At 41.0% G+C, this 11,871-nt stretch overlaps 1 protein-coding gene across 1 annotated transcript; it reads right to left on the bottom strand.

Annotated features, from left to right (window-relative positions):
• Positions 1 to 191: 191 nt before the first annotated feature.
• On the bottom strand, positions 192 to 11,619 carry LOC100549444 (membrane cofactor protein). The gene is given in 12 exon segments (XM_085210149.1): positions 192 to 1,598; positions 4,805 to 4,871; positions 5,329 to 5,355; positions 5,672 to 5,863; positions 6,495 to 6,680; positions 7,647 to 7,829; positions 8,524 to 8,730; positions 9,103 to 9,188; positions 9,816 to 9,912; positions 10,471 to 10,507; positions 10,509 to 10,773; positions 11,397 to 11,619. Coding segments are annotated over 12 exon segments (1,560 nt in total). The 5' UTR covers positions 11,558 to 11,619; the 3' UTR covers positions 192 to 1,546.
• Between the last annotated feature and the right edge of the window lie 252 nt (positions 11,620 to 11,871).

The following is an 11,871-nucleotide window of genomic DNA, read 5'->3' as shown; positions in this document are numbered from 1 at the left end:
CACTAGTTACTTTTCTAGCCCTTCCTCTGACAGGTTTCACCTTGAGGTAGCTGACTACACATTTCTGTGCAGAAACAAGAGTACATTTGGAGCACAAACCTCATACCTGACTTTTCACGTACCCAACTCACGTGATCCTCTAGGAAAACAGAACACAGCCGTCCGCCACACAACAAATGAAAGACAAACACTTACTGCCAAATAATATCTTTATTTGTAATAATACAAGCCATCACTCGTCTTTACATTCATAAGGATATAAAAATAAAGCCAAATTGATACAATCATTTCACTCAAGCTTTTAGTCTATTTCAGTATATTGCGAGATATTGGAAATGCCACACACAAGCCAGCTAATGAGCAACACTCAATTCTCAGTGTATTACATTTTCACAGTATTTACCAGCAATTGGCAAACTAAGCATCAGCTATTGGAGAGGCCGTGAACAGCAAGCACTTCTGCACACCCAAAACCCCTTCTTCATAACTGGAGACTGTTAGGAGCGCTCAAAAACAACTGCTGGGAGCGTCCCAAAGAGCCCAATGAAACCCCACCTAGTTCTCTGCTGTTGAAACAACCTGTTCCCCATAGCAGTGCCAATCTACCCCAGCCAATACCTCAGCCACCTGACGCCAGGTGACTTGCTCCTTCTGGGAAGATGGGTGCATAGAAGCTGCCTGCATGTTGGCAGCAAACCCGCAAAGCCAAAACCGTCCTCATTTAGCTCAGCTAAACTCATATGAAAGCGTTTCTATTCTGAAAAGCAACATAAATATCTCTGAAATGGACATCAAGACTCAAAGTAAAAAAAATCATAATACTATCAGCCATCCCAAGGATGGGCACACAGATTCTCAGCAGGTTTTGGTTGATTTCCTTCTGTCAACAGGCCAATAAATACAAACGCAGGAGATACCCCTGCTAGGGAAACCTTCACTTCCCCACTGCAACGAGACCATTACAGCTCCTCTGGGATTATACCAAAGGTCTTTTTTTCCTTCTTAAAGGCATTATAAAAGCTATAAAACTTTGATTCAAAGGCACATTTTAATTCATCAGATAAACAGAATCAACTTTGGCAAACAAGAAAGCAGCAGATACGAGATCTAAATTGGAACAATTTCAAACAGACACAGCCTTACATTGCACCAATCTCTCAAGAAAAAACAAAGACTTAAAACATTGCAGAACGTAAGAAATGATATTTAAACCACCTCAACTGCAAAAGTGGTTGAGAAATTTAGTGAGCAGAGCTAACATCGGATCGTCTTCTGTAAGTGCTCCCGCCGACAGACAGCGATGTGTGCTGCAGGAAGAGCCTCTAAGTCCATTTTAGATACACAGAGGAGACAATGAACGACCCAGAACAAAACAGCAGACAATTCTGATCTTTTTTTTTTATCCCACTATTCTCTATTGCAGTTAACCAATAGCATAAAGCACAGGGTGAGGTATGTTAAGTTTCCGTAGGCGAATAAGCGCGCTCGTTTTCGTTTCTGATAGGCACATCCAACTGCAAACTCCCTCCCACCCTCAGAAAGTCATTCATGCTTTACAGCTCGTATATTTGGCAGTATGTGGAGTGCTGTCACTCTTCCTACAAACAGAAAAATAAGTCAAATCAGGGATTTCACATTTAAATAGCTCTTACATTTATTCTGGAAGCACATCCTCAAATGTAGCGTCGAATCATCAGGTGAAATCACGAAACTAACTCACTCGTCTGCTTCCTACTATGCAACCAATACACTTACTGAGATTTGGGCTCCAGTTTCAGCCTCTGGAGTGCAAAGAACAACCCAAGGATTAGGAGAGGATTTGATCCAAGCGGACCATTTCAAGCGATGAAGAAACCATGCCAGAATATCATCAGCAGCTGAGCACAGACAGAGCAGTTACAGGATTCCTAACTCATTTGGAGGCTACACTGTGAGCAACCCATGTGTTTTATATGCAGTCTGATGGTTAGTACGTATTTTATAGCCAGAAGCCAAGCATTAGCAAAAATTTGATTCTGTAGCTCACTGTAGAAAGTGTGCAGTACTTAAACACAAGAGGATCATAAATTTATAATCACAGCCATGACCACTGAAACCCACATCCACTTATTTTCAAACTCTTGAATAGCACAGCTTTTCTTTCCACAGCAAACTAACAAGCAAACCAAAACCAACAAACATCTGCACCATTACTTGAGGTCTCTGAGGAGTTTTAGAAGCTGTACAAAGCCTTGGGAGCTTTATCAGAACGTTATTTCTCTTATTTCCAATCCTCCCTTTTGCTCGTGACAGGGTGAATTCCCAATTCCTTCTCTCCCCAGAAGTAAGGCCAACCAACCCAGAAAACTGATGCCAGAGAACTAATTCTCAATTAGGAGCATCTTATTTCAGAGACAAAGATGGTATTCATCAACACATTCTTATGGAATCAACTTTAAGCTTAATTCCATATATGCCTTCTCAAGCTTACCAAAAATACTCAGAAGTCACTTGTTATTTAATAACTAAATAAAATACAAGACTATTCGTTTGAAAAGACTTCAAGTCAGAAAAAGAAACCTAATGTTTCAGTCACTACTTTTTCAGAATTTTTGCCATGGAAAAAAGCAACACAGACACAAGTTTGCAAAAACATTTCTTGTGCAAACTCAAACCATTAAGACAGTAATAACAAAATACTGATGAGGAAGAGTCAAGTTGATCTCTTCTGTATTAGTTCTGTCCTGCAGCAACACAGCTCAAAGAGCCAGATTTTGGAAAGAGCTAATTGCAGAAAAGATGTTTCCTCTGAAGGGAGGAAATGAATGAATGCTTCTTGTTGCTTTTTCTATAGGAAACTGAGGTCCACTGGATTCCATACTCCTAAAATTCAGGGTAAACCATAAAAAGACACTTAAGCTTAATGCAAATGTCCAAATGAAGTGGGAAGTGTGTACCTTTTCAAGATTCAATTAATTCATTTGTGCAGTTCCTCCATCTCAGCTGGTGTATTTGTATTTAAAATACATGCTTTTTTGCAACTCTCATCAACTGTATACGAGCTGAACAGCAAAAGGGGAAAAAAGTCTAATTGAATATCCTATGAAACTGACAGACTGAACACAGAAGCAGCAAAAAGGCAAGACACAGCTTTTGCTGTATGCTGAAGACGAACACAGCCAAGGTACAACGTGAGATACTGGAAGCAGAGTGGTTCAGAAAGGCTCAGCTGTTTCAGGAATCCAGAAAACGAGTGAGATCTGGGCCCTAGCAGAAGGAGATTAGATTGGGCTTTCAGACAAGAATGGCACTTAACAGTCAGGTGCTCACAACGATGAAGCTGAAGGAAAGCACAGGGCACAGTAAGATGGCATGGGATTTTCAGGAATACAACGTTACTTTGTTCTGCTTTTTGATGTATTTCCTTTAGATCCCTTCTTTTTCTACACTGAGCAGTTTCCTCACAGATGAAGGCAAAAAGTGCTGCCATAGTAATACTAGATTGCATCTGGGCTATCAAGGTCACAAGTTATCCAAGCACTGGATGAAAAGCAATTACTCAAAAGCACTGCATTACTTTGCAGCACAGCCTCAGCCACTGGAGTCACTGAAAAGATGCCATGCTGCCTATGGGGAAGATAATGCCACTAAAACTTCTCTGGGGCTGAGCTAGTTTCAGCCTTGTCCTAAGTAGCACCGCATGTACTTCACTTCAAATATGAAGTGCAGGAGTATTTCCTCTGGTTAGCTTTACTGAAAGCATCCCTTTGTCTCACAAACCCCAGATTTTATTTATTTACTTGTTTTTACTAAAACTACTGAAATTTAAGTGAGCTTTGGTGAGATCATATTTATAACACCCCACTGTTCCACCTGACTTGCTCTAAGTTTTCAGTATTTTATCTGTTACAAAGTGCTTCTCCAAGAAAACAGTATTTTTTTCTAAGAAGGTTAAAAAAATCCAACAAAAAAGACATCACTACAAGAAGCAATGCACAAAGCATTTAATTCTCCTGCCAATTCCCTACCAAAAAACCATACATAACCAGTTACTCTGAAAAGAAAGTTCAAAATGCAACGTATGCTTCATAAAGAAACAAAATCCACTATTTGTGCACCCAATCTTAAGCAGTCTGTAATGTAAAGATAACAAACACTGCTGCTGCAAATGACTGAAGTTTATCTACACACGATCCCATTCTAGTAGCAATGCCTGCTATTTGTTCAAACACAATAGGACCATTTAGGTCAGTATAGTTGCAAGGAAAAGGCTCTAATAAGACCATGACATTTTATTCAAGTTGTTTCTAGTACAAAACACAGCAGTAATCTCGTTTCCCTCCACTACCATTGGTACATTGCAGAAGCAAAGATGCTCACTTGCAAGGCTTCCAGATCACCTAAACCACTCTGGCTTTTAAAGCCTAAGGAGACTTTCCTTAGTGACACCAGATGCTTATTCAGGCAAAAATAAAATAAAATAAAGCAGGTGAAGCCAAAATAAACCAATAGTACCACTGGTTTAAGATACAAAATGACATGTTTTGGAGCAGATGTGAACATTGCTAAGTGTACTTCTGTTAAATACAAGCCTAAGGACAGTGCTTCTCCATCTCTTAAAATAGCAGGAATGATAATTAGCATCTTACCTAAGTAACAGATAGGGAAACAGTCAAATATGCTGTTAGGTGCTTTAGCTGCTAAGCTCACATACAGGCATCACACAATTGAAAAAGGAAGAGGCAGATAAAGTTTAAGCAACTACATATGTTAGCACTGCTTTTGCTGTCACACAGAAATTGCCAATAGAAAAAGGCTTACTTACCCTTCTTGTGAAATGTATTTCTTAAAGATCCAGAAGGCTGCCAGGAACACCAGAACTGCCACGATCACTTGAGGAAGAATTAAAAAGAAGCCTTAGAGTGATAGTGAACAGCTCATAAGAAAGATCTCCTCAAAAAATTAATGCTGCCTACACCCAGAACCCTACACAGCATCCTCCTCTTCCAATGCTCAAAAATTCACATGGCTTAATTCCCAATTACGTATTTGATACTTTGCACAAGACTCTTCAGCAGAGTTCAGCTCAAGAACAGTGATCAGCAAGATGGCAAAACACCACCAGCTCAGGAGTATTACCACAGCTCACAACACTGTCATTACTTTTTTAGAATGAACTTATAAAGAAGTGGTGGTAGAAAGCTTGATTTTAGGAGCAGATAAACATTTTTAAAGCAACCAGAACTCCAGACACAGTTGCTATTAGTCCCAGGTGATGACCACAATATCAATGCCACATAAAAAACAAAGTCCACATCGTACATCATTCAGGAATGATATGATACTTACCACAGATGATGGCAATAATGTAAGCACCTAAAAACAGAGTAGATGAGTATTATGAGGAATGCAAGCTTCTTAATCAAATGTATTATATAAGTACTCATGAGGGCGTCTCAAATCAATCAAACACTTGTCAAGATGACCCCTGCAGAAGGTCAGTTTTGCACAGCAGCTTTTATTTAAGTCTGCCAATTATTAAAAGCATGTTTACCCAAATCTATCTTTCTTACACCGAAATAAAGATAGAAGTTTGCACTAAGTGACTTCTGAATATAGAAGCATGTCCCCAAGAAGTAAATATTCTATATGCATTTTTATTCTATTGGAAATTCTTGCAGTTCATACTTACTTAACTTGCAAATTGGCACTTCTGGACTCCATCTGCCTTCTCCAATATACTCAATACGAGCTGCACCATGTAATGTGTAGCCTGCATAACATTCAATTTTAACTGAATCCCCTATGGAATATACAGATTTTTTCCCATCAATTATTCTACCATGGCTGATGACTGGAGAGGAATCAGAAGATTCAGGACCACCTAGAAAGGAAATATTTTGGAAGTGAGAAAAAAAGAAAGAAGAAAAGTCTGAGAACAGAGCTGATACATAGAACAGATTAAAGAAGTTGCCATCAAGAAGTCCCTACATTCATGTAAGCATCAGAAGCTCAGTTCATCATTCAGATATTACATGCAAAGGCTTCCTGCTGCCCAGAGGCAACAAAAAAATGTATGATGATGGACATGCTTCAGATGCATGAGCAGAAACATACACCTCAGCTTCACTGGGATAAAAAGTTGCATCAAAGTAATGAAAATCTTTCTGTTCATATTACGAGTTATCACATGATGCAAAGGAAAAAAAAAAAAGAATATAAAGTCTGTCACCTTCAAAGGCAGAATGTTCAGAAAGCACTCTCACAACAGGTCTTCCAAAGCAGCTCTTGAATTGTATTCATTTCTACACATAAAACTAAGACTAAAGAAGGACTCCAGCTAGGCACAAAACTCTGCACAGCTACTCAGATCCCAACCCATGGGGCTCACAGCTTATTAACGTAACCTGTGACCAGCTGGGCACACTGACAGGCCTCTGACCTTCAGGGGTCAAACACTACATCAGACATTTCAAACTTGTCACTTGATTTTCCTAATTATGAATTCTACTCACATGCACAGTTTGGTTTAGAACTCCATGTGTTTTGTCCTTGGCACGTTACTGTGACCTCTGTACCACCATCAGCAAAAGCACAGGGAGGACTGCAGCTTATCTGAACAGACTCTCCTCTTAAGTACGCAGATTTCAGTGGAACCACTGCTCCATGGGAGATCTCTGGGGCACTGCATGCTTCACTAACTAAAATATAAATTTAAAAGCAAATGCAGCAATAAGAAATCTTAAATATTTTATAATTCATTAGCTCTCTAAGTATACACTGCTTTTGTATAATTCAATGCTATTAGTGTATCTGAATTGTTAGAATTCTCATCCACCTTTACCATAATTTTAAGTATAAGTGTTTCCCATGGAAGATTTAAAAGAAACATCACTCCATGAGGGTAGCACAATCACATGATACAGCACCTTATATAAGAAGTCTGTAATCTTTGATTTATTATTTTTCATACGAATCATTCTCGGGTGTCTCATCAGACTCATCCATTATGAAGCACTCAAACACATCCTTTGCAGAAGTAGCTCTCATTCTTGAGAGAATATCATTAGAATGTACATACATGGAATTCTCTGACTGTATTCTGCAAACAAACAAACATTCCCTGCCCCTCCAGCAGAGCGGGAGGAAGAAGACTGCAGAAAATGCTCTTCAATGGTCCCTGTGAATTAGGCCTAATAATAATTTGCTTGGTCAAATATCTACAAGCATTCTGATGCCTGGAAAGCTAAAGTTGAAGAGCTAGGTATGAGCACAGATGCAGACGCATAATGATTTTGAGTACACAGGAAGGATCCAACTGATCTCTTCGTTATGCACAACCCTTGTACATTCTATCAAGATTCCAAAATGTACATCTATCCTCCTCATTTCTTCATGATATCATTTGAACAAAGAGCAGGATGCTATTACAATGCAGTAGCACCACAGTACATCTGTGCCACAGCTTCTGCATGCGTGTCTAGAATTCAACTCATTCTCATCCAAACACTGTTAGGAGTTAAGTCAGACGAACACCTGGAATAGCTATCATGATGAGGCTCACTGTCAACTTCCTTAGCTTCTGACTTTCAACTACAGTGTAATAGCTAAGATTTAACAACACTCTCAACATACAAGAAAAGTTGGATTCATATATAAAAACTTACTTTTTTTACAAGTTGGTATTGGTGGATACCAGGTGCTATTTTCTTGACAAGTAATTATATTCTCCCCAGACAAGACGTAGTCTGGATCACATTTAAACACAACCATGCTCCCATAGCTATAATGAGATGCAAACCCAGATAATTTTCTTCCATTTTCTACTTCTGGGTTTTCACAGATGACCACTGAAAGAGGTAAGAGGAAAACCAGCTTTGAAACATTTGTTAACACTATCTTCACAGCAGTCACAGCACTTTTAGTACTTGTAACAAAGTTTCTTAAGTCCTCTAACCATTTGGACTGGGCTGCCCAAGAAGCCTGCTCTCTCCAATGTGCAGATTGTCCCTGATTTAAGCCACTGACTTGCAACAGTACACAGTCAACTAAAAGCGTGTCCCACTTCAACCCACACAGTTCTTCCTATACAGCAGCAGAATTTCAGAAAACTCAATTATTTTGGTTAGCATTCAAGTGACAAGATGCAGGCGTCGGCTTTTCTCCCTGCAAACACAAAGCAAGATCACGTGCTTGTTAAACTTTACACTTATTTCTGCACTAGCATGGTGGTTGTTCACACATGCTTTTATTAGGCACTTGAGCTCAGCTCCTTCACTTTGTCCTTGTCACTTCTACCAACTGTGTGCTCCTATTTCATTTTTTAAGTTTTAATTTGAATTCTAAGCCACTCTGTATATCATATTCCATCAATATCCATAATGCAGTTGATCTGAGGTGCACTGCAATTTTATCAATTTACACCAGCAGAAAAGCTCCTCCTCCCTGTAGGAAAAACCATCCACCCCCTCAGCTCCCCAGTTCCAAAAGAAGCAGATATTGAAATTTGAGTCCTATAAGATATATTTATATTTGAGAAACAACCTTTACACCGTGGAGGTGGTCCACTCCAAAAGCCATTTGAGTTCTCGTCAACTGTGCAGAAGATAGAAGGTGAACCAATCAGCGAGAAGGGATCTTCTCCTTTCTGTACATTATTGCAACTATAGGTTACTGTTGTTTGATAAACATAGTTGTCTGCTTCAGTGTAGTGCCCATTGGCTATACTTGGAGGTGGTCCACAAGGAACTACTAGAACAAAATCATAAAAGTCAGCTAACAATTTTGCTCCCATAAGCAAAGAGTTTTGATTTTCAAGTCACTGCACTTTAAGTCCAACACAGAGCTGTAACTTGTCTTAGTTCTAACTGAGAAAGACCTGTGGTCATTTGTAACAAGAATAGGTAGGCTTTAACAGCTATTAACTTACTATGACAATAACTGAGACTTTTCAGTGCTGATTCCTCAGGCACATCCCCAATAGCTCAATAAAAAAAAATAATTAAATGTTGCCGTATTTTACCATCATTTCTTTCACCAGTGAATGTACAGCACACAGCTATATTATAAAATAAACTACCACTGTCTGAGTACAAAGCATAAATACAGCAGTACTTTACTTACTATCACATAAAGGAAGATTTCCATCCCAGTCAACACCTTTATCTTTAATTACACAGGAAATTTGACTACGTCCATATAACCTGTACCTAGACAGATGAAAATATGCAAAGAGGTGAAACTTAAGAACATTCATTTCTCCAGGTAGCAACGAGAAATCTTGTTTACATAATTCTGTTCTATGACTACATAGACACGACACACCACACTTCTCTCGTGGTGAGAATGTTATCTTTAGAGATATTTTGTTAATAGACTCAACTTTGAAAATGAGAGAAGCAAATGAGACATCGCTAAAGAAACAGACAAAACCTTTCCCTTTTAAGACATGCACTTAATACCATCAAGTCACCAATGTTAAAGAAAAACTGAAAAGAAAAGAAAGAAAAATCCAGAGAGAGGTTAATGCTTTTGAGCTGATTTGCTACACACAGACAAACAGGCCACTATACAATGTAATAATGAAGTGCAATGTGTATACACTTCCTTCCTGTGCCACAGGGACAATAGAAAAAGAAGTTGTTAGAGGTAACAGACAAAATTTTGCTAAACACTTTAAGCCTAATTTGATGTGAGTAAAACCAGGGAATCAAACCAAGTTTTGCTGTGATTTGTCCTGCTACAACTCAAGAACCTCAGTTTGGGTTTGGTTCAAATCAGGTCTAAATAGGAAAAAAAAAAAAAAAAAAACAAACAACAAAACACCCAACACTTACCCTTTTTCACAAGAAAAAGTAGCTGTTGAACCAAATGTAAGATCTGTCACATTAACAAAGCCATATTCTAATTCTCCTGGATGCATACAACTTTTTGCTGAGGAAAGGGAAGAAAAAAAGAACAAGCCTATATCTTTATATGTAGTTATACACAAAGACTGTATCTTTGGCACACACTGCCCTTAAAGTCACTAGTACTTTTCAAGCTTCATTTTAAATTATACAGAAAATTAATTCTCACTCAAAACCTACTGAAATTGGTAAATAACAAAGGAAAAACAAATTTAAAAAAAAAAGCAAGAGGATTGTAATGCTATCATGGGATGGTAAGAGCAGAGTGGCAAAACCTCTAGCTACAGCAAACGAGAACAAGTCCAAATCAGCAGCCACGAATACAGAAATGAAGAGCTGGTTACCTTTGGAAAGCCTCAGGCAGGCAGGGATCTCCAGCAAGAGATACCCTAACTCCATTACCAATCCTTAAATGAGGTTTGGGAAGAGTTGGATCCTGACCCCACCTCTTCCAGTCACTCAGTGCATTGCATGCACTTGAGCTCCCCTGGGCTGGCCCTGCCTTCCCACTAGGTGCTCAATCTTCAGGCCATGACTTAACATTTCCACTACAGGGCCACACACACACACACACACACATTACCTTTACAGAACGTCTCTATTTGTGACCACGTTGAGTTTTTCGCCACATACTCGACTTACGGGCATCCCAGGGATCTTCCTATAGCCAGGGCGACAGGTGTACTTCACGTTGGTTCCAACAGGAAAGCTGCTGTTTGCACTGATGTCCTCCACGAGCTCTGCATACGGAACACTGTCTGGAAGCGTGCAGGATTCTGCAGGAGCAGAAGGGGAAGGAAGGAAGCAATATTTATCAGCATGAGGAGATACAAGCGGGGGCAAAGCGAGGGTAGCGCAGTTGGTTTTAAGGATGTTAACACAAACAAATCATAGGAGAGACCTTAAAGCCCATCGAGTGCCCACCAGACCGGGCTGCCCAGAGCCCCATGCAGCTGGGCACCTCCACAAAGTAATGAAGTTCTTAAAAGCCAGCACTATTTTTGCAGTTCTTAAGGTTTTGGGTACCCAGTTCCCACCCTGATCACACCCAGCACCCACTCCACACCAGTGCAGGTTCATTGCTGCTCTGCTCAGTTCCCGTTTCGCATTCTACCTCAACAATACACCGATTTCTAGTTCCCATTTTTCTGTGGTTTTGATTAAGTTTGTGACACAATCCACGCCGAGTAATGTTCCTCTTCACCTCACAGCAGCAAAAGTAAACAACGAACACAAAGGAGCTCCTCCCCGAGCTCCCCACACGCAAAAGAACAAAATGCACACAAAAGAAAGGTCAAAAATCCGTAATATAACAGCCGACTTGCGTCCTCCCAGCGTAACAACGACCCATCCCCGCGCTGCGGCTGCTCCCTTTGTCTCCTCGATCCCCACAGGCCGCCCACTCTCCCTCCGCCGCCGCCGCAGCTCCCCGCCCGCTCCCCGCCTCCACCGGGCACGCGAAGCCCCCTCACCTCCCCCACTCCACAGATCACCGCTCCCATCGCTCACCCTGCTGCCCGAGCCGCGCAAAGCCCCGCCAACAGCACCGCGACTCCGAGAGCGCCCGCCGCCATGCCTGCAGCTCCGCGTCCCTCTCTCAGGCGACGGCGCACGGAGCGCTGCGCATGCACGCTAGACACCCACCCCGTTTGAGAAACGGCGACCGCCATTTTATGCCCGGCCCTCCTCGTTAGGGCGGAGCGGCCGCCGGGCTGAGGGGGGAGCGTGAGAACGCCAGCTGCTAGGCGAAGGAGACGGCTTTTTTTAGGCAGGGCACGCCCAGCCACCTTCCGACTGACGGAATCGCTTCAAAGTCTGTTCTGTGGTGCAGCCCATGCGAACGAAGGCTGATTGAAAAAAAAAATAAACAAAACATCAAACGGCTGTGTGGGGGCTTTTGTACTTTCCTCAGAAAGACGGGCTGCGCGCGTTGCGCTGTTAAAATAATAACGCGGATCTGTCGAGGTGGGCGCAAAAAGAGACA

Source organism: Meleagris gallopavo, chromosome 28, assembly GCF_905368555.1.
Source record: "Meleagris gallopavo chromosome 28, MGAL_WU_HG_1.1, whole genome shotgun sequence".
Classification (NCBI taxonomy): Eukaryota; Metazoa; Chordata; class Aves; order Galliformes; family Phasianidae; genus Meleagris; species Meleagris gallopavo.
This window is presented reverse-complemented; position numbering and strand designations above follow the sequence as displayed.